General features: G+C 42.0%; 1 protein-coding gene across 2 annotated transcripts in view; it reads left to right on the top strand.

Moving 5' to 3' along the window:
- Positions 1-493: 493 nt before the first annotated feature.
- Positions 494-17,651, top strand: part of gnb1l (guanine nucleotide binding protein (G protein), beta polypeptide 1-like) — a 30,921-nt gene continuing 13,763 nt past the window's right edge. Inside the window, exons 1-5 of one of the 2 annotated variants that reach the window (XM_031300567.2) lie at positions 494-600; positions 8,320-8,494; positions 10,112-10,237; positions 11,065-11,227; positions 14,782-14,874. In XM_031300567.2, coding sequence (XP_031156427.1) covers positions 8,385-8,494; positions 10,112-10,237; positions 11,065-11,227; positions 14,782-14,874 — 492 coding nt within the window. In that variant the 5' untranslated portion in view covers positions 494-600; positions 8,320-8,384. Of the gene's footprint in view, positions 601-3,453; positions 3,518-8,319; positions 8,495-10,111; positions 10,238-11,064; positions 11,228-14,781; positions 14,875-17,651 lie in introns of those variants that run through there. The other variant, XM_035995394.1, reaches the window with a different exon arrangement.

Genomic DNA, 17,651 nt, shown 5'->3' with positions numbered 1-17,651 from the left:
TACTTAGTTACATTCCACCAATGGAATCCTATTATGGTAGTAGGATTTGAAAGAGCATATATCTTGGGTTTTAGTATTCTTCTATTCTCTTAAATTGAAATAACATGTTTTGTGGACAATCTAACAACAGGGTGCTGTTCTGCTCTTTTTATAATTTACTGTTTATCCTGTACACCTCAGAGAGAGAGAGAGAGACAGAGACAGAGAGACAGAGACAGAGACAGAGAGACAGAGACAGAGAGAGCGAGAGAGAGAGAGAGAGAGAGAGAGAGAGAGAGAGAGAGAGAGAGAGAGAGAGAGAGAGAGACAGAGACAGAGAGACAGAGACAGAGAGAGAGAGAGAGAGAGAGAGAGAGAGAGAGAGAGAGAGAGAGAGAGAGAGACAGAGAGACAGAGAGACAGAGAGAGAGAGAGAGAGAGAGAGAGAGAGAGAGAGAGAGAGAGAGAGAGAGAGAGAGAGAGCTGAGTTTTCTATACAGGCACTTTCTTGGGCAGCTCATCTGCTCTAAATAGAGGTCCTTTAAGTCCGGCGCATGTTTTGTAACCCTTCCTCGCAAAGCTGGCTGACAACTGCCAAAACACCGGTGTGTCACTGAAATGGTATTTTGTCAAATTTTGTTAAAGCCTATTTCTTTTACTATAGTGACCCTACTTTACCCAGCGATAACGCCTATCATATAATAACAAAGGTACATGTATTGTGTGTAGCTGTTGTGGTAGGTAGTTGCTAGCTTGTTGCTAACCTTGTAAACATGAGATTAAGTCTTAACTTTTCTGTTTTCTTCCCAGTATTTTAGTTAATGCTATAGCTTCCGAATGATAACTAATAAACACTGCTGTGAGCATAAAGCAGCCCTGTCTAGTAGAGTCGCATTGAGACACCAGTACATGGTAAAATAAGTAAAAAACAACAGCTGTCAAACAAGACCAGTAAAATAACACTTTTATGATAAATGCTTACATTGTAACTTTTGTAACTAACTCTAATGTTAAACTTTTAGTCATCTTCCAGCAGAGTATACTTGTGTTCAGTGTTTCCTCATACAAGTTGAGCTGCAAATATTATGTCTCTCCCCGTTACTAAAGTCAGGGAGGTGCATGTATGTGCCAATGACCAGGCAACAGAAACGTTCTAATTTTTGAATGAAGTTTGGTGTAGACTGTTCATAGACAAGCTCATGAAATGTCTTGAACTAGCTGCAACCTACATTTATTTTTGAAGAAAGCGTGTGTGGGAGGACTCAGAGCAGATACAGAGTATTTAATGGAATTCTTAACATTAGATAAATCATTACAATTAAGCATACAAAAAACATTTTAGCTATTTTCTCTTTAACTTAACGTGCACTCATTTGTTAATGAAGAAGGCTGGCACACATATCCTATGATTGTCTGTCAAGTGTATTTTTAAGCAGGTCAGAGTTCAGATTGCAGATTAATTAATTAAGTTCCAAATCTTTTCTATTATGATTTTCTATTAATTTGTATTATGTTGTGTATCATATTCAAACAGCCATTTTAAAAGATTATGCAGCTTTGGTGGGTGAGTGCTTTTTACTGTAGTTGTGAGACTGATCATGGAGCTCCTATATCCAGCTCACAATATCTCCCATGATAATGCACAACTTGGAGTTGTACTAGTTTTTGTTCGGCTTTTTAAATTTGGTAGAGGAGTTCTGGCTGAACTCTGGAAACTGTTCACCATGTAGAAATAGTCATGCAGTCACTCGTCACTCCCCTGATGATGACTGACAGTTGTAACACTGGGGGATGTGCTGTTTGACAAAGTGTAACATCTTGTTGTTTCTGTGTTTGATCTCCCCTGCATGACGTCTTATTGAGATTATGGCACCATAAACATTTACTTGTTTTCATATCTTTGCTGTATGGACAGCAAAATCCCTATTGATCCAATGCTCATCACATCCTGAACGTGTGGAGATGTATGATGACACTTGTCTGTCGACCCTCTTGTGTCCCTTTATCCTCTAGTGTTCAGGTAAATGACCTCGTGGAGGAAATGAGTGATAATGCAAACAGATAAGGCTCCGGGTACCTGTTGACCACAGTCAGGACCTCCTAAAACAGGACCCTCTGACACAGTGCTCCATCAGTGCCTGCCTCAGTGACAGCCACAAGGCATTGAGCTCTTATCTGCAGTGGCCTCTGCTTAGCATTCACGCCATTCACGCAAACAATGCCCCCTCTTCCCACTCATTGGATCTGTGACTGACAGTGGGTGTTGGTGCACTTGTGTCAGACTTCAGCTTCTATCTGATGCTGGGCTGTTTATCCAGTCCAGATAACCCCACCAAGACACAATAAAGGGCGTGTGTCTTCCTCGCCACTTCCCATGTTGTTTGTCTAACTGGACTTTTATAATGGACCCCGCTCTCTATTTGGCACGTTGGTTTCCTCCTCAGAAGGATCTGTATTAGTTGGGGGAGGGTTAGGGTTAGGGTTAGGGCAGAAAGGCTGTCTAATGAGCATAGCGCCAGCTCACCACCCACCCACTGACCAGCAGAGCGAGGGGGAAGCGCCCCCTTGGCCAGACGGTGAAAAGCAGGGAAACAGCCGATAAAGACCATTGCCTGCGATAAACAACAGAATGACTAATAGTTCAGGTATGATGTAGCAGAAATGGACGGATTTGAGGTCTTTTTTTTTTTTTTTTTTTTTAAAGCTGGTTGGCAAATATGTTATAGAAAAGAAATACTATCAGTTATAAAGTTGGCTTTTCATTGCAAGGCCTATCTAGAATGTGCAGCTTTTTGAGTTATGTGTAATCTACTTCAGTTTTCATCACGCAGCTCAGATCTCATATTTGATGAGGCTGATATCAGCGGGGGATCTTGGGATCCCATGCCTCCATAATGGCTCCTGTGAAGCTGGGGCACATTATAAAGCTTCTATAATAAACCCCTGTGATCAGTATATCCCCTCCCGCTCTGCTCTTATTTATGAATGGCAGAATTTGACAAGGGGGCAGCTCAGGTGGGTAGCTGCCGATCACATGATACCAGCACTAAAGCGCCAAGGGAGAGGAATGTGGACAGGACCCCCCCTCCTCACCTCTAGTCAAAAAAAACTTTGATGCCCCACATCATAACGAATACCCTCTCTGCCCCCTCCCTCCTCGAGCTCTCATATGTGCAGCAATGTCGAGGAGGGGAACGGGTGCTGCAGTCGGGGCAGCGGGGTGGGGGGGAGGTGGAGGGGTGCATAGATAGTGGCTGCGTTTGATCTGAAGGTCGCCAGCCCCTTGCTGGTGTTGAGAGATCCTTGGCGGACGAGGCTGGCTCTTATTTAATAACATGAAGGGGAAGCGGACCTTTCTCTCATAATTAGGCCTAATTACCCAGTAGGTGTGGACAGACGGCCCAAGAAGAGACAAACTGCCTTTATCCATGGACTTAGAGTCAGATTACCCCCGAGCTGTCTTATCTGTTACAGGGCCAGCAGGAGCCTCAGTCCTCCTCTCCTGCCTCTTCCCACTGGGTCCCTATATCCAGCTCAGGTATATTAATCAGTCAGTCTGATTTATTATGCCCTGTCCAACACGCACGCACACGCACACACACACACACACACACACACACACACACACACACACACACACACACACACACACACGCTTAATTAGGCCTAGCTAGTCACTGAGATTTGGACATGTGGACATGTTTAATAAGACAGTTCACTGACCTATTTGTTATCTATTGCTCAATCACTTTATGAAGCTTCTTAGGTTCATTGAAACTGCCGGGTGCGGAGAATAGTTTGGAGATCTTAATAGAACAGGTTACCTGTCCTTGAGGATCCGCAGCTACTTACTGCCCCTGCTCCAGCAAGGTATCTTTGCAGTTGCTAGAGACGTCGAACATACAAGCTTGACAAGTGGCCGGCTTGATTGTTTGCTCGGCTGCCTCTCTCTGTTGGCAAGGAACAATTTAAGGGTCCTTACAAATAGATTGGAGTGACATCCTGCCACCGTCTTGTTTGTTTACATTATCTGTCTCTCCCTTCCTGAGCTGCCTGCATGTTTGTATTTGGGTTTGTGGGGGGGGGGACTCACTTGCAGCCGCCACAACGGACCCATTGTTGCGGGCAATTTAGACACTGGAAATGCTGACGCCTGGAAAACAGAAGGGACAGTCCATCGAGGAAGTGGCGGCAGGGGAAAGTGGCCATTACACTCATCATTTAGATATACGTTTGGTTATTTAGTCCCCAAGTGACATGTCCATCACTGTCCCCAACTGTTGTCTGTGATTGACAGGTAGCTGTGATTGCCATTGGAAAGTCTTACAGCCACTGGCCTTGAGACAATGAAAACAGTCAACAAACAGACTGTTTCAGGCTGCTGTGTCCGTGACTCATTGCTCCGCAAAGGCCTGCTGCAAGAGGACAATAAGGGACGCTTAATCCACCTGTTATCAGGGTGAGCCCCATCCTGTCACACACTCACACAGGACTCTGGCTCAGGAATGCAGCCATGCCCTTACATTCAGGGCTTAACTGGTAGACCCTTAAAAAACCACTGTTGACGGTTTTTGCCATTTTTTCCATACCACACAAAAACAAGTTTGTACAGTTGTTGGCCAAAGGGATTTTGTGCTGCTTTAGCTCATAGATATGAGTGATACCTAGGGTTGGGTACCAAAACCCGGTTCCACTATGGAACCGGTTCCTACACAAACGTTAGGAATCGGACCCGATTAGAACGCAAATTTCGGTTCCTCATTTTGGTACCACATTCCACAATGTGTCGACTGAAATATTTTCCCTCTGTCGCTCTGAAACGGACGTAAAAATATCACCCTTTCTCTGTAGTCTACCGTTAGCTAGCTACCGTAAATGTAGGCTAGGACGTAAAAGCATATTAACCATTCACTGCACGTGATCGCTAGTAAACATATTGCGCTTTTTCAAGAATCGGTTTAGGAATTGGAATCGTTTTAAAAGTACCGGTTCAGCATCGGAATCCTAAAAATCCAAACGATACCCAACCCTAGTGATACCTAGCTAAATGTCAAACGTCTGTTTGTATGCAAATAGCTATATGCTTTACCATCGGTCATTTTACAGATTTGGATGGATGTTAGTGCTATCTCTTCTATAGTGAGCATTGGAAAAAATGCTCCATTTTGCAAGCATGCAGTGTGTTAACTGATAGTAAAGCTGATGTGATGACTGTCTCCCCTTCAGTTGATCCGACTGCAGCGTTGTGTCCTTAATTAGGCAGGCTGGCCAGGGGTCTCTGTCTCTCCGCTTCACAGATTCACATGGACAATTTAACCACTAACCTCCTGAAATGAGTTGCTCCTGAATGCCTCAGGCTCCAGTTTCAGAGTCCACTGATTGCAGGGAGCAAGGGTTATGATAAGTAAAAGTGGAGGAGGGTTGGAGGATGGGGGGATGGTGGTGGTGGTGGTGAGGTTGTGTTCATTAACTCAGATGACATAAAACATATAGGCTAGTTATCCATATTGTGCTAGAATAGTTTTTACCCGCTTTCTTGCTAGAGTTAGACGAGAAGATAGATAATTAGATAGATAGAAGATTTTGCCCTTCGTCCCCTTTAATTTACTGATCCAAATTACTAATAATTATTTGTCAAAAATCTCATTGTGTAATTATGTTGTGAAAGCACCAACAGTCAACCCTACATTATGGTCGCAATATATTGATATAGAGGCATTTGGTAAAAAATATTGTTATATTTGATTTTCTCCATATCGCCCAGCCGTATGTCTAGGATTGGGCATTGTTTTGATTTTAATAATTCCAATTCTAACTTTAGATTCCGGTTGTTATTGATTCTCGAATCTGATTCTTTGAGGGGCGGAGTTGAAACGGGTCAGATGCTTATTTCACAGATAAGAGGACATTTTTATTCTTATTTAATGTTGATTTACAGTTTTACCGGGCTTTTTCAACGTAAAATAAAGCCACACTTTAGAGCGCCACTTACTGTGCTCCATGGCTGCAACACAACAAGCGTGTGGAAGAACCAAGGGGGTAAGCGAGCATCCAGAAAGCGTACGTCCTATGGGGAGATTCTAGGCTAACAAGCCATCACCTTCCGTTAGCATTCCATTGACTGCCATTCATTTTGGCGTCACTTTGACAGAGAATAACTTTACATCTGAAGCGTTTAAAGACTATTTGTCCATTGTTTATCTCTAAAGAAACACGACAATGTATAAAAAACCTTACCTTGTATCTCACGTTATGGCTCCGCAGCAGACGTTTTTATAAAAATAGGCTAACGATTGTGTCATAACCACGCAACTTACTGTCGCACAGTAGAGAAATTACTGTACAGTACAGGAGAAGCTTGCAGGCAGTTTTGACTCACATTAGCTGTTTAAGTTTAATTACTAATGTTAACTATCATTTTAGTGATCAATAATTAGCCTGTGTCTATGTTATCTCCTTACATATACCTACGCTCTCCGTCTCTGCTAGATTGGGAATGATTGAGATTTCTCTTGGCACAGCTACCAGAAGACTTCCAACTTTCAGACGTCACATCTACGTCTTCAAGCTCAGTTGGAGGCTGCTCAGTAACGCTCAGCCATCACCGGAAAAGAGACTTCACTGTTCTCCGTCGAAGTCTATGGCGTCGCTGTGTCCATTCTTTTACTGTCTATGGGAAGAACGGTGGCCGCTATGGAAACCAAAACTTAGTTAGTTACTTGTGTTAAATTTGCAACCGCTGATTGGATTCTAATCTAACGATTCCAATAAAAAACGATTCCATTAGAATCCTTTGGTTCTCAATGCCCAATCCTACCTATGTCAAAGTATTCCTTTAATTGTAATTCTTTCAGTGTATTATTGTGCACTACTTTACGTCTACATTTTTAGTAGTGTGGTGAGGCCGATTTTGATTATTATTAGACTTGGCGAACATGTATTTGCAGATAACCAGGTGGAAAAATAATGTCAGCATAGGTGAGGGAGGAATTAACTTAGCAGCCTCAGGGGTGGTAGCCAGTCAAACCGGAAAGACTTTTTAAAATTTTAATTACTAATTGTATTGTATAAGTATCAGGTAATTGTTGATTTGTGTATGAGTAGGTGTTTTTTTGTGAAAGCCATTGTTTTCCATAACTCTGAGAAGTGGGGATGCGTCATCCTGAATTTAAGAACTTTTTCTTTCTTTTTTTTTGGGGTATAAAAATGGTCTAATTTAAATACACTGAATATCGGCATTAACAGGTTAGAGACACCTGTGATTCTAAACACGATGAGCTGTTTAGAAACTGGATGGATAGATGGATATTATCTATCTGAAGCCAGTCGCTAAGAGTCACTCACACGTGATTGCACTGCATTTTTAATGTTGACGCATCATTTCCTAGCAGCATACCTGCGGTCGGTTGGGTTTCCTCAGCAGCCCAGCCTACAAACGACATAAAAGCCTGAGCTGTTGCTTCTGCCTCTGGGACAACGGCTGTTGATCACAAGAGGAGTGAGAAGCCAAAAAAAGCTCTGTCTGTTTACTGTAATTAGGCTGTCAGAGGTTGTGATTTATGACGTATTGACTAAGAGAGGTGTTATCAGGTAGACTAGAAGGAGAAAGATGGAGTGAGAGAGCCACAGGGTTTGTAGCTACTAACAATAGAGAAAATACAGACAGTGCATTAAACACAACTGTCTGCTGTGTGAAGGAGAAAGGCTTCGAGGCAAAATGGAGCTATTTTCTGACAGTCTCTGCTCAGTGTTAAAACAAGGCATAATTAGGTTTCTGATCATTTAATTGACTTTCATCTTATTGCATCCCTCTGAAAGAGCCAATTAACCTGATTTTAATGAAATGTTTATCCATTTATAAATTTCTGCTAAAAATGCAGAGTACCGTTTTGTTGAAGCTAGGGCTGCATGATTATGGAAAACATGACAATTATTTTGGTCAATATTGAAATCAGGATTATTTAGCACGATTACTCATTGGCTTTTGGAAAGATGTTGCCGTTATTTAAACTTAAAAAGCAGTGAAACAGTTCAACAAATCGGCAGTAAAAACACCTTGAACTGTGAAATTTCCCTTAATACTTTTCCTGTTGAACTTTTTTGAATTCCCCTTCAAAACACAAGCCAAAGAAGAGTTTGCAGTCTGCAAAATGTAATGTGCAAAATAATAGTTTTTCTCGATTCACATTGCTTTTGTGACCCCTTACCAGCCAAAAATGAAATTGCGATCAAAGTTCGATTCATTGCACAGCCCTAGTTGGAGAAATACTGTCTGGAACTCAAACTGCATTTTCACCTTCTTCAGATAAATCCGAGAAGTTACTCACCTCTCTCTTTCAGTGGGTGTCATGACATGGGTTTGAGGCCTCCCTGCAACCATACCTCGATTGCATTGAAACCCGGGGATGTCTCGTCCTGCTCCGTCCCCCATCTACACCCTGAGGGGGGCTGGTGGGCCCCTCAACACCCTCCACTTCAGCTGCCATGGAAGGGACACTCCCCTCCTATTTTCTGGGTGAGTCATTTATCTCAATGTTCATATTTTGGCTCTTCATCTTCCTCCTTCATTTAGTCCATCACAAGTAGAGTTGGGCATAATTTTGATTTGAACAATTGAACAAGTCAACCCTACAATATGGTTGCAATATTATATATAATATTTATATTTATTTATATAACGTCTATCAAGCTGCTGAACTCCAATAGTAAATCTTAAGAACTACCAGCCAAAATAAAACCACCAGCACTTTTTGCACTTTTCACTTTAATTCTTACAGTCACTTTTTAAGATGTCGTATTGTCTCTACAGTCATACTGTATGTGTCCTTCCTTTATGTCCTCAGATGCTTTGTTGATCTTATGTTTATGTTTTTATTTTGATTTTTATGTCAATTTTAGAATGTTTTTTTCTGTTACATGTTTGTGTTGTGAAGCAACAGATTGTAGCACTATGCCCAAGACAAATGTCCCCTCGGGGCCAATAAAGTGTATTCTATTCTGTTCTAATATCGATATTGAGTTATTTGGTAAATTTCTTTGTAATATTTGATTTTCTCCATATCGCCCAGCCCCTTGGGCATCAATTTCCAATTCCAATTCTTCCTTTCGATTAAGGTTTTGATCAATTCCCGATTCTGATTCTCTGAGTGGTGGAGTTGAAACGGGTCACATGCCTATTTCACAGATAAGAGGAACATTACATTTTGATTTAATAGCGGTGTACAGTTTTACAGGGCTTTTCAATGTATAATCAAGCCACACTTTAGAGCGGCACTTACTGTGCTCCACGGCGGCAACTCAACGTGCCTGGAAGTACGGCGGCCGCTAGGGAAACCAAAACTTGCACGTGTTAAATTTGGAACCGATGATCGCATTCGAAACCAAATTTTCCAAACGGTTCCACTAAAAAAACAATTCCATTGTAATTGTAATTTTTGAAACATTTCTAAGTTGGAACCGGTTCTCAATGCCCAATCGTAATCACAAGAGACACATAAACAGTAGAGCTGGGCGATATGGAGAAAATCAAAAATCACGATATTTTTGACCAAATACCTCAATATCAATACCACAACGATATTGTAGTGTTGACTATTGGTGCTTTCACAAAATATTTACACAATGAGATTTTTGATAAATAATCATCAGTAATGTGGATATAATGACTAAATGGGTAAAGGCAAATAATAGAACAGTTACAATAGTCTGGTGAGTTCAGAAAGTGACATCACTTTATGGTAATACAGCCTTTAAAACCAGGAAAAGACAACACTTATGCCATATTACGATGTCCAAAATCTAAGACAATATCTAGTCTCATATCACGATATCAATATAATATCGATGTATTGCCCAGCTCTAATAAACAGGTTAGTTTTATTGCATGTGGTAAGTACTGTACATACCAAGCCAGCCAATCAGGATTCACTTCAGTTTTTAAAAGGGAGACAGAGCTTGGATGTGTAAGAACAGCTATCAAAGCACCACACAATGTTTCAATGTTATTTTGATATATTTGTTAATTTGGACAAGAGCAAATATTTTCCTTTTTAGGTGTAGGTGAGAGCAGAGCAATAACTGATATGTTGTGTATACTGTATGAGTTCATAAAGCATCCTGTTGGGTTTTGCAGGTCAGGGAAGGGTGCCATCCATATGTGGAACCTGAACACCAGGCGGGCTCAGAAGATTGTAGAAGGTCATTCTGGTAGCTCGGTTATCTGGGTCAGCACACTGCAGGCGACGGACACCCTCATCAGGTGAGGACAGTTCTCCTGGTCCTTCACTTTTACTCCTCTCGCTGTTTCCTTTTTTTTTATTTTTTAGATTATTTTTTAGCCTTTTCCGCCTTTATTTGACAGGACAGCTAGGTGAGAAAGGGGAGAGAGAGGGGGAAGACATGCAAGAAATCGTCACAGGTCGGATTCGAATCCTGGACTTCTGTGTCGAGGCATAAACCTCCAAGTGTATGTGCGCCTGCTCTACCCACTGAATCAACCCGCCCACCTCTCGCTGCTGAGCATTTGGGAATGTAAACATATTTCTGACTTTAGATGTTCACTTCACAATGTATTGTTTTCTTTTTAGCAAAGCTTAGAACCTGTGGGGATAAAATAATTACGTAGGAAGCATTCAGTGTCACGCATATTTTGATCGGTCAGTAGAGCTGGGTGATATGGAGAAAATCAAATATCACAATGTTTGACCAAATACATTGATGTTGATATTGCGGAGATATTGTAGGGTTGGCTATTAGGGCTTTCACAAAATATTTATACAATGAGATTTTTGATAAATAATCATCAATAATGTGGATACAATGACTAAGTAGGTAAAGGCAGCTAAAGAGCTAAAACAGTCCGGTAAATTTAGAAAATTACATCACTTTACTGTAATGCAGTCTTTAAAACCAGGATAAGAGACAACACTTTTGTCATACTGCGATTTTAAGATATCCAAAATTTAAGATGATATCTAGCCTCATATATTGATATAATATTGATATATTGCCCTGCCTTAATGGTCAGTAATGTGTGTTTGGAAAATATGCGAATTAAATGAAATGTTCTTCCCATCGGCGGAGCAGTCAGGGACGGGACATGCAGGTCTGCCTGTGGGATCTGAGCGAAGGGCGGAGTGCGGTGATGGACTCTGTGTGGACCGGCAGCGTTGGATTCTGCCAGCCCTCCATGCTGGAGACGAGCCCCGGGACGCGTCTGCTGGCCTTCGCTGGACAACAGACAGAAGAGGTTAGACATCAGCAATGGAAACTCTAAATTGTCTGTAGGTGTGGGCATAAGTGTGAATGTGTCCGGGTTGTCTGTATGCTTTGGCCCATTTATAAATTAGCGACCAATCCATTTTGCACCCTGCTTCTCACCCAGTGCATGCTGGGATGTGCTCTTGCCCCCTGCAACCTTGAAAAGGATAAGTGCATGTAAAAAAACGGCTAAAGAAAAAGCTAAACATTCGCCAAAGCTGCAAGATTACAGGGTTTCTCTTGTGGAAGTTTACTCTTGGCTCATGATAATATATACATATAATGACAATACCTATTCATGCTTATTTGTTACATTTAATCAAACGGTTCATATGTGTACTTCTGCCAAAATGTTGCAGTTTTAAACTCAGGTTAAGGCCTTTCCCCAGACAGTCAGTATAATACAATTTACTAATAACATTTTCATTCTTTTAAAGTTTGTTAATCTTTAAATACTTAAAGCTTAAGTGCCTAACTTTTTGATATTAATGAACATCCGTTACATTCAAGCCATTGCCAAATGAGTTGCTACAAAGCTAATTAAGACTATCAGCTCCGCACAACTCTCTGTATTTCTCAACATGGCTGTTTTCAGAAGATTTTGTCGTCCTGCGACTTTCGCATGCAGAAACTGAAGATACTGACCTCTTCTGAAGAGTCCATCATGTTTTTTTTAATCCTCTGTGTTCTCCATGGTTACTAGCAACTGCGTGGAGGGGGGGGGGGCGGGGGGCGGGGGGGTAGCGCGATCATGCAAGGCTTGTATCATGTGGATGCTCCGACAGTTTTGTTGTCAGTACTTAAAATTCCTTATGGGGGCGACAGAAACTACGCACTACAACTTTAAGAAGGGTTTTCAAATTAATTTGTGGGAAATTTACCAGAGACCCCTCAGATCAAAGTGTCCACAGTCACATGTTGTTGTACGTCCAGCAGGAGGAACCATCCTTGAATGTATTGGCAGGTGGGAGGTGGGATGGTTAATTGGTTAAAGTCATGGTCTGACTTTAGTATAAAAAAAAATGCCAACCTGTATGAACCCGACCAGACTTGCTGTTGCCACTTTTGCTGGATTGACTTCAAGCACTGACACATATTTGTGGCTTTTAGTACCGTTTAGTATGTTACGTGGAAGAATGGAAGTCCCACAGCAAAAGTTGTTCTCTTACATCGATCTCCTGTCATCTTTTGCTGTTCTATTACCACACTGATCGTGTGCAAGTGTTCTGAATTCTGATTCATAATTATGAAATGGCTTGATTTTAATCAGGTGGCCAATGTAGTATTTTTTTTTTTTAGCCCATCATTAACCAATGTGTCGAGAGACAACATGACACGTGAGCATGCGGTTTGCAGGACCTGTCAAACAGCAAACAGCATCATTAACAAACCAGACTTTATGTCTCCACTCAGTGTGCGCATTGCAAGGATGGGAACTTAATTCCAGCCACCAGCTAAATGTCGGTTCATTTTGGCTGTGGCTAATAATCCATAAACACCTAATAGCTCTGCGAGGGCCAAAGAAAACCAGTTAATTGTGCTTTTCAGGAAGTAAACGCTACTTTGGCTGATGAAATAGTCAAATTGGCTGTTTTTAATCTTTGACTGGTGAATTAAGAAGAGAACTCCCAGTGGAATTAAATCGCCGTTCTGTCTGCACAGTGTGTTTCCTGGTTAATGCTCAACACCCACACGCCTGAAGGGGTTTTGTGTCGAGCGAGGCAGGATGGGGAGAGGGCAGCCAGCGATTCAGCCATCTTTTATTGCCTCCAGATTCATGTTACTTGCTCCGCTGTGGAGGAGCCACACTTGAAAGGAACAGAGCGGTCACCTGATCCAGCCAAACGTGCCTCTGCTAACCCCAGTCCAGCAGGCCAGGCATCAGGGCGCCTGTGACTCCCAGCACCTCAATAATGCCATTGTCCCAACAGACACAGACAGACAGAAACACACACACACACACACACCCATACAAGTTAGACCAAAACAGGCCACAGCCGATTTTGTCATTCAGTCTCCCCACCCCATTCCACAGACATAACTGACCACGACAGATGCTTATCATGTAATTCGCAAATAAAACGCCCACGTAAATGAATTCCCTCAAAGAAACCGTACATAGGCACTTGCCCCAAAACATACACAATGGTGTGATTTAGTGCAATACACAGGTAGGTTAATATTTAGGTATGTAAGAAAGAAACGGCATAAGAGCTTCCTATTTCAGGTGGTTTTACTGTTTACTGCTCACAGTGAGATTCCTGCCAGCAGATTGCTGCCATGGCAGAAACATTAATTAATAGTGTGGGTGTTTTATTTATGGGCAGAGTGATGCCACACAAGAACAGTGATCACCTGAGGCACAGAGAAGTCCTTAAAGGCCCTCTTTGTCAGGCATGCAGAGGTAAACATGCAGGACAGATGTGGCCTAGCGCTAAAATACAGATCGCTCCCTTAAAGGCTTGTTTAATTTGAGGCCTAATGAGGATGAATATGTGGATCATCAGCACGGAGGAAGTTCGAAGGAATGAGTTTTGGTTGTGATGTGGGTACACACACACACACACACACACACACACACACACACACACACACACACACACACATACAAATGCACACACTTTATTATTGGCTTCATTAGGCGGGGTATTTGATCAGAATCAGTGCCAATGTGTGCAGGAAAACACCATTCAGGTCACGGGGTCGGGCTTTAGCAGGATTTATTATAGACAGCGGGGCGGCTGCTCCACACTGATGGATGGTCCAGTACCACTGGGTGGAGGCACTCTGATCTGCGGAAGTCCTGGACCACAATGAATCAGGTTCCGGCTTTATTTGGATTCAGAAGACAAACAAATCATGACTTGGCAGTCAGCTTGTGTGTAATTGTAACTGGCTCTCAATAATGAAAACATTAGAACAAATGAAAATACAAACATAATAAAAGTGGATGAATGAAAGCAAAAAACGCATCAGGATGTATTGGATAGATTTCTAAAGGTCTGATCATAGATGGCTTTAGACGAAACAAAATGAAACCACCAGAGAGTATAAGCACTATACAGTTTACCTAAATGAAAGCTGTGCAAAGCAGTTTAGCATGCTGATGGGCTACAGAAGTCTGGGAGGCTCACTTTTCTCTAACTCCAAACAGCCAGAATTGTTCTTTTCAGACTTGTAATCTTTAGCCCTAACTCAACTCAAGGGATGTCACAAAAAGCTTTAAACAAAATTTTTCACATTATGCAGGCAATATAAACAGATTTTGATGTGAAAAATTGGTGGAGTTCTTCTGTAATGTTAGCATGCTAACACGCTATTCTAAGATAGCAAACATGGTAAACATAATACCTGCTTATCATCAGCATGTTAGCATTGTCATTGGGAGCATGTTAGCATACTGATGTTAGCATGTAGCTCAAAGCACTGCTGTGTCCGAGTGCGGCCTCACAGAGCTGCTGGCATGGCTGTAGAATATGGAGGTGAACAGGTCAGCTCTCTGTAGTGAGTTTTAAGTTTTTAATTGTCATGTGTTCTCTGCAGATCAAGATTATTGAGCTACCCAGTAAGAGCCCAGTCTGCACCCTGGTACCAGACGCTAAGCTGGGGATGGTCATGTGTATCAAACTGTGGCAGGTAAGCAACCAGGCAGCCATCTCGGGTGTCATTTTAACAGAAATTGTTGCAGTGTTTTTAACTCAACCCCCCAAAAAAGTATCAATGTGTCCCTCTATAACTACATCTGAAGTTCAACGAGTTCACCTTGGCAGCCGTTATCGGAAGCAGCCGATTATCTTCTGTTTAAAACAAAAGGGGAAATAGAAGGTACTTTTTCCTATACTTACCTGCTTTATCCTGATTGGCCAGCAGCCCATAACAATACCCAATAATAGAAATATGCAATATGAGAGACGTGGCACATGATTTACAGCCCAACAACTCGTCCTGGGCCATTTTTCCAAGCATTTCTTCTCAGCTGGCAGTGAGTCCCAACACTGTAATTAGAACGTTTGGAAGGGCCGTGGGTTCACAGCCATATATCAGCCTGCAGCTGTACATCCAATCTGAACCCAGCAGAAACGTTGCTTTCTGTTTTGTAAATGCTGTCGAAAAGTTTTATTTTCCAGCCATTAAGGAGACCCTGTAATTATTTTCCTGGTTAATTATTAACTCTTTGGGTTTGGGGCTTTGGGCGACAGAGTGGGGTTTTAGACTTATGCAAGACTGTGAATGATATGAATACATCGTATGGGCTGTACAGTTTACAGGCAGCAGAAATCAAAGCTTATCAACCTAAAGCCAGAGTGAGGCGAGTTGCTGCCCCGTGCGCATTCAGTCCTGTGTGCCTGTAATACAAATGAGTTATTTGAATCACTACAAAAGCCATAAAGGTGGTATTGTGTTTGTGAAATTATCAGAGAGACTTGTAGACACGTTTGAGTCTCACAGTGCATGCTGGCGTTGTGTTTTTCTTTTCCCCTTTGATTTCACTGTTACACCCACCTTTCATCATCTGATTTATGAAGCAATGCTGGTTCAGCATTGAGTGCCAGGAAACATAATGATCAATTATATCATTATAAATTATATAATATCATTGTAATACGGAACAGGCAGCTGTCTGACTTCAAAGCTGAAGGGCCCAGGTGATTCTAAATGATTTCAGGCCGATTCCTTTCAAGGCCGAGGCACGTTCATCTGTTACGCTGACTGAGCGCCTCGAGAAGGGCCAAGCAGTGGGAAGAGACTGAAAACCGTGTGTGTGTGTGTGTGCGCCTGTCTTGTCTTTCACATAAAATGCTCATATGCTACCCACTGTTTCCTTAACCTCACACAACAGGAGGCAACAGCCGACACAGTCGTCCTCTCTCTCCACCCTGTCTCTCTCCATCACCCACATACCGGGAAGAAGCCACTAACAATTATCTCCTCTCTCTGTCTTCCCTCTCACCATCCCTCCCCTCTTCTCTTCCCACCGTCGAGAAGTAATTATCCTCCATTATTTCCAAGACAGACTCACCAACAGATTTATTGTCGGCCTTTAAGCCCTTCTTGCTGGAGTTTCTGGAAAAAGATTAAATGCAGTGTTAAACTGCACTTTCTCCCTTCAGCAAAATCCCACCCAGCCCTTAGTTCATATGCTGGGCTGTATGTCTATAAAGCTTTCCTATCTGATCTCTCTGAATCTGACTGGCTGTAAACAATACGGCAAACGTGGAGGAAGAAAGTACCTCCACATATGGGTTTGGAGTGTGCAGGGCTTGGCCAGGGGGGTGGTATTGATGTATGATGTGCAAGGCTTTTAATGTGAACAGAGGCTGGCGGGGAAAAGGAAATGTTCCTATACAGATATCCATCACTCTCAGCTCATCACCTTGCTGCCTCGTGGCCATGACATCATGGTGGACCGGGACAAAAACCGGAGTAAACGATTGGCTCCTTATGTTGAAGCGGTGCCTGCCTGAGGCCTGTGGTGGCCACAGCAGCAAACAAGCTGTTGGTCTCTGGGTTGTTCTTACCACAAAAGGAAATTGCATAGATGTGTTTGTGGAATATACAATAAATTCAGGATATATCAGCCACATATTTCTCTCTAATTACATTTACTTTTATTTATTCATGTTTTTGTTGTATTAGTTTTAGTTTTTTTTAAGATAATTTTTTGGGCTTTTTCGCCTTTAACCTGGCAGGACAGCTAGGTGAGAAAGGGGAGAGAGGGGGGAAGACATGCAGGAAATCGTCACAGGTCAGACCCGAACCTCGGACCTCCGCGTCGAGGCACAAACCTCCCAGTACATGTGCGCCTGCTCCACCCACCGAGCCAACCCGGCCACTTTGTTGTATTAGTTTATTTGGCAGGCACTGCACTCATTGATCAACAGTGAAAAATCTGTAAAATGAAGCACAATTACCATAAAATATGCTAATAGCATATAATATTCAGCTGTTGTTCCTGGCCAGATGTTTAAAAGGCACCCTAGAAATGGAATAAAACGACGCATCCAATACGACACAACAATATGATACATTTACACAAAATAGCACAGCACACATCAACTAATAAATAATGCCACAGAGCAACACATGGCACTTAGCTAGCTTGGAGACTAGGATTTGACCAGCATGTACTGTATTTGTGGAGGCCTTTACTGTCTACATTTCTGTTTTTTGTGCAAATACAGAACAGGCTATATACATTAACATTATAATTTTGAAAACTGTGCTCTAAATGAATCAAAGGCTACTGTAACAGTTTGAGTACTCATATTAAGGGTTGATGACTTGATTCATTTTAAGAAAATAAATGTTGGAATGTAAAACATAAGTGACGTAAGGATTTAACCAAAGTGTACGTTTACAGCAGCATTTTTGACAATTTTCAATGGTCATGTATTTAGAAAAATACGATAGTG

Source organism: Sander lucioperca, chromosome 2 (genome assembly GCF_008315115.2).
Source record: "Sander lucioperca isolate FBNREF2018 chromosome 2, SLUC_FBN_1.2, whole genome shotgun sequence".
NCBI lineage: Eukaryota > Metazoa > Chordata > Actinopteri > Perciformes > Percidae > Sander > Sander lucioperca.
The sequence above is the reverse complement of the archived record's forward strand: the minus strand, read 5'-3'. Positions and strand labels throughout refer to the sequence as shown.